We start from the raw sequence: 17864 nt of genomic DNA, 5'->3' as shown, positions 1-17864 counted from the left end.
GAGAGGGGGCGGAACCCTGATCATGGGGGCAAGGAACAGAGGAAGCAGGGGTACCGCCCCCCCTAGGGATACAGGTGACAACCAGTCCCTGTGTGGTCCAAAGGAGGTTCAGGACAGGAAGGGATCCTGTCAAAAAATTGTATGGTTACAAAAATGAAAAATATATACGTATCTGTGTAGATTTAGGATGTGCAGTGAAAACGATTAATAGACTAATTTGCATAAAATGTTTGCATGATTGTAAAGTTGATTTAATGATATTATGATCTTAAACAAAAGTATTTAAATAAATACTTCTTCTAACGAATTAATTGTCTTGTCGGTGGTGTATGACCTGTGTTGGGGAAAGGGCCTGCTGGCGCCTTCCGAGTCCTAAGTGTTGTATTCTCAGCCATGGGCCCGAATTTAAGAAAAGTAGCACTGCATCCAATGCTTCACCACTTTTCTTGCACCCCTTAGCACCCCACTACAGCAACCATGTATGGTCCGTCTTTAATATATGGTGCACCATGGAACAGGGTAGGGGCAATAGCGTCAACATTAGTGCCAGAATTTTGGCACTAATCCTGCAGAGTACATAGGGGCCCATTGAAAACAATGGTGTGCCCCCTTTTAATGCCTGCTCTGTGCAGGCATTAAAAATAGCCGCTAAAAATGGCACAGTCTAATCGCATAGATTTCACTGTGACATTTTTGCGGTCCCCCTAACAGGGGAACACCCCCCTTGCATACATTATGCCTGGCGCAGGCATAATGTGGTGCACAGAGTTACAAAGTGGCGCAATGCATGCAAATATGGTGCTGCGAATAAAAAATATGCTAATGTGGTGCAAGGAGGTGCTAGGCCCTCCTAAATTTGGGCCATGGTTGCACAGTGTGTCACACAATATTGGCTCCCTTCACATATTACTTGATAAGGAGCTGATCACAGCATGGATCAAAAGGTGAGCTGGAAACCCCTAAAGAGTTGTTTTCCAAATCTTGTTTGGGGCTTCTGCACAGCCGATGTCCCGTACATGCGAAAACATATCAATATATCCCTGACAGTGTGAGAAACTTTGAGTGTGTATTTTTTTGTAGTAGGGTTTTGAAGTGCCTCCCCACCAGCAGTGCTCTGCACAGTCTTGACTTCCTATGGCCCTGCTCCTTCCTCTGACACAGTGAACAATATTTAGAAGTTAGCAGGTCTTTATAACTTTTGGTCGATATATTCTGTAAAATCATAGGACTAAAACAACTTCCTCTGGTCCACTCACCTAATTTTGGACTTGTTCGCTTGCTGTGGAAAGACTTGCCCTCAGCACTGGTGCTTTTGTCTGGCTTTAGCTCAATGGGTGGGGTTTTGAAGTCTTCCTCTCGGTCTGTATTGTCTTCTGCTGCTGATTCGGCGCCAGACTGGTCTGAGAGAGTCAGGTTTAGTTCGGTGCGCGCCTCGCTCTTCGCAATGTGTGGCGTTTCCTGCTCCGACGGAGAGGTTAGTGCTTCCGGTGCAGGCTCATCATTCTTTCCTTCACTGTGACTGACCTCAGAGTCTTTCTGCTTCTGCAGCTGTTCTTTCTGCAGGCTGCGTTGCTTTTTCCTGAACTTAGCTCGTCTGTTCTTAAACCAGACCTATGTAACAGAAAAAATGGAAGAATATATGTTAAATAGAGGCCCCATTCACAAAGATTTCAGCTGTAAGATGCAGAGAACTAGAACAGCAAATGTTTTCCCTACACTTTAATATAGGGATTTTTGTAGTGGTTGTATGTCCTTCACTAAACCCCTTCCCAACCTTTCCTAAACCCCTCCCCACTTCTCCCTAAACTTCATCCATTAAGTAATAAATTTTTCCAGCTCCCCCCGCCAGTCACTCCCATAATTACCACTAATTAGTAAACTTACATGTGTGAGTATCCCGCCACAGGAAGAGAGGAGAGACAGGGGTGAAGATTTACATTCATAAGTTTGCAGATAGAATTTTGTAGTAGTTTGGTAGTACTGCTGTAGTACTGCTAAATGTACTACAAAATGCAGTGTGCGAATAGGCCCCAAAGCTTTCGGACTTCAGACAGGATATTGGTTTGTGTAAGCAAAGGAGATGCTATAGTGACTCAGGCCTGGAGGGCTTCTGTTATCAGCCACTGAAAGGAGATTGGCTGTATGTACTGCTAGATTCAAGCCTATGACCTTCATATAGGACACAGAACCATTTCATATAGATTATTTTAAGATATTTCATGTGTCCCATTACACATCACCCTATGTATATATCTGGTCAGCTTTTAAGTGACCACAAGTAGTCCGATTTAAAGAACCTAACATATGCAAAGTCTACACTTGCGAATAAACCTGGAGGATGGGGTACCTGCACTCGTGCTTCGGGGAGGTTGGTGCACATGGCCAGCCGCTCCCGCATCACCACGTCTGGGTAGTGCGTCTTCTGGAACGTCTTCTCCAGGGCCTCCAGTTGCTGGGCAGTGAAGGCTGTCCGGCTGCGCCTCTGCTTGCGATGCTGAGATCCATAACGGGCTTCCAGGATGATGTCTTGAAATGTACAGCCGTTGGAAAACAAGTCAAGTGGCCAATTTAATTATTGGAAATGGTGACACAGCGAAACACAAAAGGTCATGTATACAAATGTCTAAAAATAACACATTACTATAAAGTCATCAGTTTCTTACATGACCTACACAGTCAACATGTCCCTACACGCTTAAAATGTTGTGATCACATGATGGTTTTCAAATGCAGTGCACCAAATTCCTAAATGTATTTCCCTTACTTAATTTTATTTGGTAATGCAGCAGAGCAATACAATATCTGTTAATCAGATTACTGGTTACTGCCAGTTTCCACCTTTCCCTGAACTGAAACTTTGACAGTAGTTACCACTAATGTTACAACCAACTAAAGGACAGTGTGAACGTATGCTCAAAAAATAAACAATTAGGAAGAAAAGGTGCATACCACAAATTCTTCAATAGGAAGTATGGTGTCAATCATGTTGCTTCATAAAAGTATTATTATCTTTTTTAAGTGGGTGCATTTGAATTAAATAAGTCACAGAAGATGCCCTAATAACAACAATAGGAGATGCAGAATGGGAGAGCAGTTGCCCCCTAATGCCTGATTACAAGTTGAGTGGAGCACAATTATTGTGTAGGTTTGCTCTCTGTAAAATCATGAGGGGCCTGTTGTTCCTAAACCTGGATTTAACTGATGCAGGGACAACAAACCTGATTTTACTACCTAGAAAATCTAGGTGGTAAAAATGCAGCCCATCTTTAGTTGCCTCAGTCCAACCCCCTTCAAGGCACAATGGGAAGCAGGATATACCTCTCGCAAAGAAATGTCCTCCCCTTCTGTCTAACATCCTGCCTAGCCCATTGTGCCCAGCCTCTCATGCACCAGCCCCAGACATATTTACTACCTGCTCGGAGCAGGTGGTAAAAGTGAGCATAAATACTAACAGAAATGTGAATACTGTGTGGAATTCTGCCTGGTAAAACGTCTGAAAAGTTATCTCCATTCCTTGGGATTCATCTATAATTGCAAAGTACTGGTAGGTTGTTAGCTCATGATACTGGTGCTTAAGGGTGAATAGTTACCACCTTGCAAGTATAGTGCAACTTATATTCGGCTCCAAAAACCAAGTGAATATTGTTCTGCAAGTTAGATCAACGTTGTGTAATTGCTTTATCAAAACATTCAACAACTGAACATACCATAGCAGATATAGATGCCATTTTCAATACTTAATACAATAATTCAACCCAGCATTAAAGTTACCCTGTGTTGTCAATCACGTGATGTGCTAGTTCAAAGAGACTGTCACTGTCCAATTAAATGGTATCATCTTTACTATACTTTGCTTTTGTTTTAGATTGCAATTATGAGCGATTTGGACGGATTATGCTGCCTGAATAACCGCAAAATCGTTGTTCTTATCTAGGTCATCCCATCACTGAACTTGAAGAGTAAAAAGTCAGTTCCTATATGAAAATACCATCCCAGAAAAATAGCCAATTCCTTTCTTAGAATCATACAAAATGCCCAGTGGTACATGTTGATTTTTGAAGCAGAAATCAGTGGAGCAACAGAGTGTTCAACAGCAAGTGTTAGTGCAGGATATTTTACACGTCATACCAGAGTTTAATTTGTGACGGTGTTTTCCAGTGCACGGCATTAGCACTTAATTCATTAATTCATAACTTCAGCTCTGATTTATAGTAGTCCACCACATGGGGACGCTGTTCGCCTATTTCTAAGCACAGCACGTCAGCCGAATGCTAACAATTCAATATACATAAAACTAATAATACTAGTGTGTCCAGGTCATTCTTACAGCTTTGGGTGACTTGGAATAATCTAAATTGTCACATTTGGAAAAGTCTGATGGCATTTGGCAGCACTGGCGAGGCAGCCGCCCCCTTAGAAATACCTTGCGTCCTGACAGTTTTTGTTTTACAAATTAAGCACTGGTCATACTATTATTGGGTAAAAAGAGAGAAGAGGTATCTCTATGTGAAGCGCCCATGGGTCGTGGGAACATGGAAGGTTTTCGTGAGTGACCGGAAAAATAAAAACATTAAATAATGAATCATTCTCGATTATTTTCCTAGAGTAAGTTATGTGTTTATTGTAGGTTCCCTGTCTACCTTCTGATAGACTGAAAGGTAGTATTATGTCAAATAGTTGTTCTTACCAGCCAGTCTCTCTGCCAGGGTCAGGGCATGCACAGAGGGTCTGTATTCAGGTGCATGCTGCTGCTGAGCTTGCTGCGCCGCCTGCTGGTGGAGATTGTACATTGCACTCAAAGAATTCATGGCATGAAGAGAGTACCCATTCACTCCATAGTGCTGCATGATGAACCACCACCTAGAGACAACAAAAAGAGAAGAACAAACGTATTGAGCATTTTGAACCACTCAAACATCATAACACTAATGGCCGGGGTCAAAATGAATTCAAAGACAGTAGTACACAGAATTCTACAGGAGTTGAGTTCCGTGAAAACACCCAGTTGCAATGAAAATCATGTTACAGTTTCTGAAACATTTGGCTTATGTATTTTATGGTTTGTAGCAGCCATCCCTAGGGTATTAGTGCACATACTCTGGGCCAGACATCTTTTGTTTCCTAATGCATGAGGCCCTCTGCAGCAGACACTGCTTGTGTATTAGTACTTATTGTCCCCTAGGTCGGACATCTCTTGTGTTTTAATGAATAAATACACTCTTTGTCAGATATTAATTGTGTGGTAGTACCTCAGTGAGATAAGCCCATCTGCTTTGAATCAAACCTCAAAACTTCCATAAAATGCATCATAAACAACCGTTTAATCTGGATTTATTTTCATATATCATCACTATGTGCCATGTTATATTACAACAGAAGTGCAGAGGTTGAAAATACTAATGTTGTACAACTCTAACTGTGAGGAAGCACAAGAGCTGAATATGTAAGTGACTGAGTGAAAGCCATTAAACAGAGAAGGCCAAGTGAAACATTCCTACTTAGTGACCACATTGGCAGAAGGTGGTTAGATTAGTGTGGTTTGCATTATTTAAGCTTAAGGAATTCCCCAGCAGAATTGGTGGAAATAGCATGTGGTTCTCATATGGGAGGAGTCACAATAACTATACTGAGTGAAATGAGTACAACAGATAGGACTTGAAAGGGGGTTGGAGTACCACATATGTGGCATGACGGTTAAAAGGGATATCTCCTTTATGTTGGAAAGGACTAACCATCTACTCCTTCTCTGGTTTGTTAACTTGCTCAATGCACCAGCAGTAATCCCACATTGGTTCTGGAGGTCCAAAATTTCAGGATAACCATTTTCTATTGATTTTCACTTCTAATCATTGTTTGTACATTTTTATCCTAAAATCTGGTGAGGCTCTTCTTGAACAACGCTGGGCATCCCCCACCACACCAAAATGCCTCAAATAGGATTGTAAACCGAAAGATATACCGCTTTTAAATTTAATCTTTGATCTTCTCTTTATTGCCTTGTTATGTTTCCTTTCATACTTGTTTATTGTTCCTTAAGTTGTAATATTTTCCTTGCAGATTTTTATTTTTTTATTTTACCACCTCTTCTTTTCTTTGTTCTCACAATTATAAGATTACATTTTTCACACCTAAATACAGAATAGTTGACGATGTAGTTAGCTCAAGCAGAATAAGGAACAGAATAGCTGTATTTTACAACAAACATTACCTAACTAATAAACCTTCCTTACAGATTCAATTACTCATAAAACGACAATCCTATATTTATCTTATTAGCTTGAGAGCACCTTTGTTATGTTAAGCCTTTTGCGCATGGCTATCCAAAGGCCTCGCAGTGTTTTGTAAATAACATAACACATTGAAGTCGGAAAATACAGTAATTAGTCAGCAGGAGCCTGACTTTAATATGAAAAATGCCGAGTTGAGAACTAAAGCGAATTTTTAACTGAAGCAGAATTGACTATACAGCTGAGATGCAGGTAAACTATTTGGGCAAAGCAGATTAGCAATTCGAAGACAAAATACTTCGTTTTCCATTTCTGCCATCTCCAGCGTTCCCTAGGCAGTCTGTGAGTTGGCTTTCAGTGCCCTTGTGAAATTATTCAACATTTTGTGTCATATTCTTGGTTTTCAGGTGTTCCATAAACGACACTCATTGTAAACTCCCATGGAACGAATACTGTCCTTCAAGGAGGTGAAGACATGTATGAAACTCTTTATTGTTTTGGCATGTGTTTAGATTTGTAGATCTAGCTGCAGGAGGGAAAGTGATTAGATATGTTACAAAATAATGTTCTATTCATCTTTTGTGTCTCTTTGCTGGAGTATAAATATAGTTGTATTTGAATCGTCTTCATAAAGGTCAGTGGTCCAAATATTTAAATTACAAATAAAAACAAAAAATACATTCAGAAAATAGCTTTTGAAGTTTTGGCTGGGACAGAAAAAGTTTACAGCATGTTTGCACTGGCAGAGAGAGCACCCAACCCACCGCTGATACTCACGCCCCAAGCTCCTTCTGACCTACGCCCAAACCTTAGGGGATATCTCTTGTTCACCCTCCAGCTACACTCACCCTCTCAAATTGTTCCTTCTCGAAATTACTATGTAGAGCGCTACATTGCTCTCTAGTTAGAGGGACACTTTATAAATCCCAATACATAGCAAAAAACATTTGAAATTGAGATAGGCATTGGTTATGATGCATGATATATCTCTTCAATACACTGCTCCAGAATTAGGAGTACACTATAAACCATAATTCATGCATACACACAAGGAATGGAAAATGATATTGACTATGTACATTCAGTTATAATTAGACACCTACGATTTTTTATATACAAATGTAATCTTGCATAAATCCCAATTATTGGGTTTTGTTTATTTCACATCATTTCAGTTTTTCTTGTTCTTATGACTTTTGCATACTTGTTCTATGTGTGGGACTGGTTCCAGTAAAAAACCAGACGAGGGACCAATATATTGAGCAAGTATCCTGTGAACTTTTTGTACCCAAGGACATACATTAAATACAATAACTGCCCAATGTGTTCAGAAGATATCCTGTATGACTTTTCTACGCAAGGGCATATCTTGCTCAGTTTGCAAGCAGACAACCAGCCACATGTAATCTGAGTTATATACAATTTCTTTTTTATTTGTGCGCATTATGAGTGAGGGAAAATGACACAATTTTGAGCACACTTTGATATACCGTATGACTTATTACTCCTAATCTCAAGGTTCCTGCCTCTTACCTGAACCTGTGACATTGTTCTATACTCGTGCTATCATTTTACTACCCATGGTTAAATATATTGTCACAAATTCCTAATGTTCCCCAAATCAGTGGATGCCACTCTTAAGGTTGTTCAATGCAAGTGGCCTGTTCATGGAACAAGCCATTGTTGAAAGGAACTGCACTGTTGTGTGAGCTGGGTTCCTCCCACGGTGAGATTGGCTGGAGTACTTCAAGAAACAGATAGTAATCAGTTCTGTCCTACATCTCTCCGATGAAACAATGCACATCTCATTATAAATTAGTTAATGAAAATCTAAAATTACAGTAAAATATAGTATTGTATAATTGTAACATTCAATAAAATTAGCCGAAAACCAAAATCTCTCAGACTTTATCCTAAAGAGTCATCCTGAGGTGAATTTCTAATTATCATTGTAATATCCTACACAAATTGACTCGAGCACATGCATTGGATGAAACATTCTGATTTGCTACAGAGTCCATTTGTTGTGAAAAAAACATATTTGAATAAAAAATGTCAAAATAGATTATTCAAAAATGCAATTGTCTCTTCAAAAATCAAAAAACACATCAGTTAGCAGAGGTCAAGCAATTTATTATTCACAAATATTACTCTGCGCTGTTCTCAAGCAATAAAATAAATATATTTCGGCACATTTGTCAGTTTCAAGACACATTTGTCAGTTTCAAGTCAGGCACCCTCTGTAGAGAATCGAGTTAACCAGCAATAAATAGGGTTAACTGGAAGTTAACACGTAGCTATCCTGTATGTGCCTTTATGCTTGGTCGACCTAGAATAAATTAAACACTTAAAAAATCCTGTGTAGCATTTTTTTCAAATAAGAGTCATTCATCAAGTCAGCACTGTGTTGTACAAGCTGTCGCATTGTGCTTACATTGGTTAAAATAATCTTTATATTCCATTAACCAAACAAATAAACCAAGCATGCCCACTGGCTCAGCGGAGCACCTTCATTCCTCAAATCTGCAAATACATCTCTTAGAACAGATCATAGGCACTGCATTTTCTCTAACATGTGGCGGGCACTGCATATTGTACGACTGATATTAGGTACTGCATATTTCCTATCTGGAGCTGACACATATTGGATGCCGTATATTAGGCACTGTATCTCCCATGTCTAGTGTCGGGAAGTCCTTTTCATATCTCTCATTCTAGGCACTTCATTTCCCATGCTTACTGGGATGCACTGCTGCTTTCATGGGCATGGACATGGCAGGGGTCCCCCTGTGGCCCCAGCACACCCTTGCTGCCATCCTTTCCATGGCAGTGCAAACAATATGGAAATGCTGGTGGTAAGTGGGATTGCAATCAGTAAGGATTTGCTGAGTTCAGTACCACCCTGGCTGAATACAACCCCAACCGCTGTCACCAAGTCAGGAACAATGTTCCTGGCGCGACGTCGGTCTTTAGGTGGGTCCGCCTGCCAGGGCCGTACTGTGGCGGTTGGACCTTCTGGAAGGCAGCAGTCCGACCGTCACCACGAGTGTCTCAGTCCTCGGTCTGCCACATACATAATGAGGCCCTAAGTAATTCAATGTATCTATGTTTATATTGCTTGAACACCTTTCACTAGCAATTATCCAGGCAGAATGCATTACTCAAATTTGTGATGAAGAATTCAAATTTCAGAGAACCCTATAACAAGGCTAGGTAAGCCACAGTAAAATGTATAGATTAATGTATGTTTTGCATACTATATTTCCATACATGTCATAGAGGCAAGTCAGCTTGCATTTAATTCACTATCTCAAGTTTATTCTCACGCAACATAACAACTGTCGTTTAGCAAATAGATTGACCTGCAAATGGAGTACCTCTTGGTGCACAGGACAAGGACAAGAGTGTATCGAAATGACAGCTGACTGCAAGGTGGGGGGGACTCAGTGAGCATTTGATTAGGCACTATAGGCACAAAATGTCTACAGATCAAAACTATTTTCAATTGTTTCTAAAAGAAATATCAGAATCCAAAATTCACCACGAAGCCTTACGAACCACAGATGCCAGTCTGTTTTTCATTTACTTTATTCATTATAAAGAATTCTTTAAGCTCAGCAAATGATTGGATGGTACAGAGAGAGGTAAGTGAGGTAATTTTACATACATAGAACACATGAGGTTTGAAGATAGGAAGTGCATATCAACTGTAGGAAGAGTTAGTAGGAAGGTGTTTAACAGTCAGAAAAGTAGTCTGTGAACATCCTCTCATGGATTTTCAGGTCTGTAGAGTTAACTGCTTGTCTCAGTCTTGATGGAAGGTGGTCACATCGTTTTAAGGTTCGAGTGGGTAATGCTAGAACTTTTCCTTTCTGTGGTTTTTTTCTTGATGACGGACCCAAGGGTGAATGATTGAGTTTATCTGCTTTGTAAGTGTGTTTCTCAGTGAAGAGGGTCTTCTTTGTGATGGAGATCAAGTTTAATCAGTACAGTGATTTCCAACTGGAGCCAGAGAAGAGGGTTTGCAACACGTCTGCTACCTACCTGTAAGGGTGAAGTGAGGCACTGTCAGTTTTTAGAATTAATGTATTTCCATCCATCACTTTTTGCCTTTCTCAGTGGAAATTATTTTGAACCTATCTCTACTTTTTTAACAACTGATGGTCTGTGAACCGTTTACCTGGGACTTACGAAAAGACAGAGTGAAAAGGGTTACGGTTAGAAGCAACAAAAAAAAGAGAGCACACCACTCTCTTCAGTTGCAAAGCTAGTAAATACTGTGTATTGAACCACATGCAAAGCAGGTCTCAGAAATATTCATACAATACCATGAAACCAGACAGCACTTAGCACTGGGTGCTGAAAGTAAAGGCTAGAGAGTTGAAAAGCTGCTTTAGGTTCGGCAGTTTCCAACAAGGATAAAGAACATGTGAGCCCTTGGGTGGGATGCTGTGCTGAGCTGTGCTGGCACTTGCATTGTCCAAAGCAAGGTTTCTGATAAGGTGCAATTAGGCTTGCTGCTAGGGCGGCATTGACAGGCATAGGAAGGCACCAATCCTAGTGTTTGGTTGCTTCTTAGAAAAACAGAAAGCTAGTTTCATCAGTCTCCTTTGGCCATTCAGAAAAAGCATATACTGAACCCTGCAATTATAGGATTAATCGGTTCAATTTTGTGGAGTCATTTTGTAGTACCCAATATGACACTTTCTTGTAGGAGCTGTCAGATAGATTTTGGAAAGATAAAAGTTTGGGGCAGGATGTTGAGACTTAATGAACAGGATAAGAGTTCCACAACAGGTGATAAATAGGGTGATGTATATCTAGTGTTTTTTTTTTTAGGAGCTGCACGCCATGAACCTCTAGAAATCACAAGGTTGACACTTTGTCCCGCCATTAGCCTCAAGAAAAGTTTTTAATTTCTTGCTATGGGCTAGGCAGTGCTTTAAGTGGAGTTGGTCCTGCCTGGCAATAATTAAAGCTGACATTGAAACAAGTCCCTATTGCGCCATATAAGCACGTCCTTAATTTCACAGGCAAAAACTGTGGCCTATTTCTCAACAATGACCATAAAAATCCTTAAGGTAATCGATGTCAGCAATGCAGTCCGTTTGCATTTCATGTATTTTATTTAATGTTCTATTTGTATTTGTTTTTTTGCAGATGTTGTGTTTCTGTCGTTTTTTTCATGCCATATTTGACTCTTGAATAGTGCATATACCTGACCTGAGTCACCTTTAGGTGTTCAGAAAGACGGCAAGTGTTTATGAAATGGGATTATTGAGAGCTCAGGAGCTGAGGGTAATGACAGCATGAGATTCTCATCGTACCTGTAAGTAGTCCTTGGCCCCTTTGCAAATCGCATAGAGCATAATCACATATGTTCCATTTGTACTTGTGTTTGTGTGGGAAAGTGTGTAAAAGAAATACACACCTATCAAAATAATGAGAGTGGTAAAGGACAGGAAAATGCAGTGCTTACTGGTGAGTGGGAGGATGTTGTTTGTGGGGAGGGGTGAAGTGGGGGACATGAAAGAAAGTACATGAAAAGACAGTACTGAAAATGGAAGGGCTTAAGTGTCTTCCAGAGTGAGGGAAGCCCTTAATTCTATAGGCCATACTTCTTGGAAAGAATTTCTAGCCACACTTTTTGGGCCTTCTTTGCCTCTTTTAGTTACCCCACCTTTTTCATCCAACTTAGGCACTGGGACTGGGTAAAGACCAAAGAGTGGAGCCCTCAAAGCCTTAACAATGAATATGAGTTCAGTAGTTTAGGAGCTGATCCCTGGAAGGATTGCTTGAGGGGCTTTCTTTTTCACACAGATGGGGAACTCCAGTTAGAGTAAATTTGTACTGTGTGGTTATTATTGCTTGCCAGAGAAGGCGCATTTCCTTGAGAGAGAGTTTTAAGACTTGGAGTGGAGCTATTTGTCAAAAACGCGGGCATGTTTCAAGGCTCTTCTGGCTTCAGTTGGGCATCGATTCAAGAACATCAGGTCAGATGTGATGTGGTTAAATTTATTGGAGCCTGAGAGTGATCTTGCACAGACTGTGGGTTCGGGGAAGGCTAGATCATAACTTGTGTGTTGTGTGAGATTACTCACCTGATTTAGTAGGGTCTAATTTAAAATATTAAATTTTTATATTTTATGTTGACTCTACCATGGCAGAGAAAAATGGAACATGCACAACATGACTCTCTACCGATAATACTTACTCTTTTGAACAGGAGTTGAGGAAAGATAGGTGCTTAAAATAAACTACTTCATAACATGGCGTAACACAATATATTCCCGATTATCTTGCAATATTAATGTACAATCATCAATACGATTTGTTATGGTCGTTCTGTGGGTTTAGCTTAGTTTCGCCTTCCTGTACTTTTCAAAATATTTTAGAAACTACATTTTGCCATATCTACTGTACACTGTGTATTACGGTTTTCGGTATTCGTCTTATTTGCTATTTGTCATGTCGCGGCGCAGAGGCCTCTGATTGGCAGGGCATGGAATGTAAGAAATTGCCGAACTAGCTAATGGGGTTGGGCAAAAGCAAGTAGGCCTGGCGTATTGGGGTAAGGGCTTCGTGTTGGCACTCAATCTATATCATGTCATACACAACGTTCACACACAAAACCTTTAGATGAAAGACTGCATTGATATTTGTCACCCGGGATGTCCTCAAAAGCCTGTCTGTCATGCGCCCACTTCCTTGAGAAACAACCCCCCCCCCCCCCCCCCCCCGCTGACGCTAAAATGCGCAAATCCCCCCAAAGCCGCGATGCCGACCGCTTTCATTGAATCAGCTAATAACGGATTTATTTCCTCGTTTACTAGGCGCTGCGAGCGAAGAGGCGGGAACCCCGCCCGGGGGACGTCGTCGACGGCTCCCAGGCCCGAGGAAAAAACTGTTATCCATTAACATCCAATTATCACTTGGTCCAAGCCATTAATTATAAATCAGCCTTCTAATTGGGGTAATTATCCCCCCTTGGTTAATGTGCTGTGACTGATGCGTTTTGAAAGCAGTGTAATCACTTCATTTGTGCAGTGCGGGGGTGGGGGGGTATGCTCTCGTCTCCCGCCGTTTCATGTTCAGCCTCCCCCCTTCATCATATTGGAGCCTCCTTAAAACCTTATTAATTGTCTGGGAAGGGCTCTCGGGGCGTTATTCACATACTTCGAGTTGTGTGCCTCGGTTTAAACAGGGCAACCCTGCGCTAGGGGGGAATCAGATCTCTGCAGGTAGCCCCGGAACACTTTAACACATGGTGTACTGTGCTGCAAGACTGGTGTAACAACAATAATGGTGGCTTCTTCGTATTATTATTATTATTATTATTATTATTTGTGATGCTTCATAATAATAAAGTAAATTCCATCTATGGGTATGATTATTATTATTATCATTCGTGATGATTCATAATCAAGTTAATTCCATCCATGGATATTCTTCTTCTTATTATTATTATTATTAATAATTGTGATGCTTCAGAATAATAAAGTAAATTCCATCTATGGGTATGATTATTATTATTATTATTATTATTATTATTATTATCATCCACGATGATTCATAATAAAGTTAATTCCATCCATGGATATTCTTCTTCTTCTTCTTCTTCTTCTTCTTCTTCTTCTTCTTCTTCTTCTTCTTATTATTATTATTATTATTGTTAATAATAATAATAATAATTGTGATGCTTCATAAGAATAAAGTCAATTTCATCCATGGGTATGATTATTATTATTATTATTATTATTATTATTATTATTATTATTATTATTATTATTATTCATCGTGATGATTCGTAATATTAATGTTAATTCCATCCATAGGTATTATTATTATTATTATTATTATTACCATTCATAAAAGGAATAATCATACTGGTATATAGTATTATTATTTAAATTTAAGACAAATCACTACAGATTTAATTAGTAATAACCATCATAATGACCATTTCTTTGAGACATATGAAATCATTTTATTTGTATGTGGTAATAATAGTAGTAACATAACAACTACCATTAAAACAGCAATAATTACAATATTATACTATTTTGAAAATAATAGTGATTTCCATTTAAGATTACAGGATTGACATCAAATGTGAACGTATGGTCTTATGTATGCTTAAAGAAATAACTGTATTAATTTGCATTATAGAAAATATTACCGTGAGCAAAGTTTTAATGAATTTAGTAGCAGCCTATTGTGTATATCTTAAGGTAGGAAAACTTTTAAACTACAACCAGGGGTAATAAAATGGGTTTATTGAAATTGTTTGTCAGCACTGGATGAGCCCACACAATCTGTTTCTGTTTCAGTTCTTCCGACTTAATTACTATTTATGGCAGAGTTTGCAGAATAATGTGCTGCGCCTTGAATAGGGGCTGGACCTCTCTGTTTTCTCCCGTGTCAGATAATTCATTAATTAGATTTTCCCTTAGACAGCTGACATAGCTGTAGGGTGTGATTAGATATTTATGACTATCATTTACATGGAAAAAATGAGGGGTCAGGCAAGTGGAACCCCCGCCACCACTTTATAAATACATTGACTATGTAAACTAAATTCGACCAGAAAATTTGAGCAACTCAAACAAGCCCGAGTGGAAAAAAAAAATCTCAACATGAACAAAAATATACATTTTGTGTTATTTTATGATCCATGATCCTGAGATGGAAAAGTAACACGTGGGACGTCATGCGTGGACTTTAATCTCTCACCTAATGCTATTGGCTATTTGGGTATATTCGCTGCCTCCACCTTTCAGAGTTTGTATTGAACTGCACGAGGGACTACTTTGCAATTCTAACCTCAGTTTCTGGCTCCTTCAGTATCTCGCTCTAATGTAGTATTAACTTGTTTTTATATAATACTTCATGCCACATTTTTACCATTTCCAATCACCGTAAATACTGGGTGTTGCTGCTACCCAAATGTAGTGATAGTCATGTTGTCTACCCCTGGATAGGCGAGCAGACTTTGCCAGGATTTGAACTTGTGAACTGTTCATCACCACTCGCTTAGTGATCTACCCACTGACCGGATGCAGAGGGGGTGGTCTGTTTATTCTGGATCATAGTGCTTCCAGGTGACTTAAAAACATAATGCTAACCTTTAGGAGGCACCAGTCCTGTATGTGACTGACTCTTACCCAGCCCTAACTTTCAGAAGTTCTTAAAAGACAGGGACCACCTCTTCTCCATTTGAACTGATCTTCCAGAGGTGCAACTGATACGAAAGTACTATGTTCTAACACTATGTGTCCTTTGTTGTGGAGCCCTGCATGTCACTGACTCGCCTACGATAACATGCCAAAGCATGTGCCAGGCACTGCTGCCCAGTGTCTCTAATTAACCATCAGCATACCATAGCATCAGGTGTATGTGAATGCAAAATTTTACTGGACATCTCACTGATACGTCCACATATAAAACTGGATAATTGTGTACCTCACATTTAAAATGTGCAGATAGTGATGCATTTGTCAGATGCAGAAGTCTAATATGCTATACATTGTTTGCATCAACATCTGACGTGCATGGCCATCAGCATGTGTAGGGTGTTGCCATGGGACATTGCACCCAACCATCCGTGGGTGCAAACCCTCTCAATTTAAGGCTTCGGCCAGGTCCTGAACCAAAAATCCATGGGCGATCAAAGCAACTCTGCTATCAACATCATTCTGCCTCAGTGTCCACAATGGTTACTGTGCATTTTCTTTGCCGCATATAGCTGTATTGTGATTTTTTTATTGCTATACATTTATTTTGAAATTTGCAAAAAGACTGTCAAACATTGTGAGAAAAGGGACAATTTCTAACTTTTAATGCAGTATCCCGTCTTCTGGAGCTCCACACTTCCTTAAATCAAAAAAGGTTACGCACGGTTCCAAATGAATTAGAGGGTTTCTTTCAAGAGGATGGTTCCATCAGTAGAGGAAACCGAAATTTTCGAAGCAAGAGCCCTCACTCACCTTTCGGTGACATGCTTCATCATAGGGCCCAGCTCCTCGTCAAGCCGGGGCTGCAATGCCTGACGGGTCCCACAAGGGGGCTCTTTGCCAGAGATCTTTTAAGAATCGTGTGAAGCCGGTCAGAAAAAATAAAGTGAAGGATTGGTATATGAAAACATTTTAAGAATGACTAGAGTTAACTGTTAATATTTATTCTTATGCTGATACCTCTGACATGATTAAAAACCGATATGATGGGAAATAGTAGAATAATGTCCACACACCTCATCAAAACCAGATAGGTATGGTTACTAAGTCTCTTAAGAAGGAATACTAAAAAAGAGACAGTGCCCACAGGGTCCCCTGTGTCACTCAATGTAGTTGGTCAACATGTTTCTCGCTTTCTTCTTGTCAACAATCGATCTAATGCGATTCGTCAGGACCTAATTACATACCTAATCCTTTTAAACCATGGATATTCCCAAAATTAAGGAAATCAAAACCCTCCAAAAACTAATGGTAGGGCCTCATCGGGGTAGTATCAGGCTTTAAAATCCACTCTGATTTCAAAAGACGACGGGCGCTGTCGGGTCACCTACGCCTGCTCCTTACCCCCGGCTCCACACTTCCTCCCTTGTGTCAGGGGATGCTCCATGAGCCCTCATACGCCACAATGTCACTTTTAATCACAACACTTACTTCAGGGTCTGGCATTCTGTAATGGCTGCCACAAAAAAAGTGCTGACATGGAAAAGGTCCCTGCATGATTCTGGAGAGTGTGTATCCATGTCTAGAGTTTCCAAGACAAGTTCTGTATGTTTTGGTCTTTTCACTGCAACACACAACAGTTGGGAAAAGCGCCCGCCCCGCAGTGGGGGGGCGCGTCCCGTTAGGAGACGGGGCCTCCAAGGCCCTGGGGCACTCCCCCCCTTTCCTTCTGCCGGGGGTGCCGGAGTTCGGCCGGATTTCCGCCCTGGCGCCTCGCGAGGCGTTAGGGCGGAAGTCAATCCTGCAGGGGGCATGACGTGGGGCCGGCGTTCGCCGTGCGCCGGTTCCGGCCGGCGCATACTGGTGGGGGGCTATTTAAAGGCCCCCCCAAGAAGGCTAGACCTTCTTTTCCTGTGTGCGGCGGCGGGACCTGGCGTGCGGCCCGCGATTGTGCATCTGCTAAGTTTATGGAGGAGAGAGGGAGCAGCATGGTGCAGCAGGTATTTCACTTTCCTTGTTAAAGAAGATTGGCCATTATGGTTTCTTCTTGGTTGTGCGTCTGCGTTATTTGCAGAGCTTATTTAATGTACACAATAACTGTATGAAAAAGCCCATGACTGGTGCAAGTGATGTCGGTGCGCGCAGATTAGCAGACGGGGTCTATACATGCGTCCTATGTAGAGGGACCCTCCCGTGATAAGGAACCAACAGCAGTTCTCTCCCCCTGCGGTGACGCTCCATTGGCGCCCAGGCTACGCTCTCTTTGGTGATGTGTGGTTGGGTCCGGCGGATGGGCCCTTCCCCCCCGACAATCACCTGCCGCTCTCTGGTGCCTCCACCTCGCCAAGGTCCCTTCTGTTTCCCCGGCGAGAGCTCGCCCACCTCCTCAGCCCTCAACACCGCTCTGCAAATAATAAACCTCCCATTTCCAGGCCGAGGTCATTTGTCAGACGTCTTCTGGTTT

The 17864-nt window shown here is 40.9% G+C and overlaps 1 protein-coding gene across 1 annotated transcript in view; it reads right to left on the bottom strand.

Annotated features, from left to right (window-relative positions):
• Window positions 1-17864, bottom strand: part of DMBX1 (diencephalon/mesencephalon homeobox 1) — a 49029-nt gene that overhangs the window by 10457 nt on the left and 20708 nt on the right. Inside the window, exons 2-4 of the mRNA XM_069232737.1 lie at window positions 4688-4860; window positions 2348-2526; window positions 1257-1611 (exon numbers count right to left, since the gene is read on the bottom strand). Coding sequence (XP_069088838.1) covers window positions 1257-1611; window positions 2348-2526; window positions 4688-4847 — 694 coding nt within the window. The 5' untranslated portion in view covers window positions 4848-4860. The remainder of the gene's footprint in view (window positions 1-1256; window positions 1612-2347; window positions 2527-4687; window positions 4861-17864) is intronic.

Source organism: Pleurodeles waltl, chromosome 4_2 (genome assembly GCF_031143425.1).
Source record: "Pleurodeles waltl isolate 20211129_DDA chromosome 4_2, aPleWal1.hap1.20221129, whole genome shotgun sequence".
NCBI lineage: Eukaryota > Metazoa > Chordata > Amphibia > Caudata > Salamandridae > Pleurodeles > Pleurodeles waltl.
This window is presented reverse-complemented; position numbering and strand designations above follow the sequence as displayed.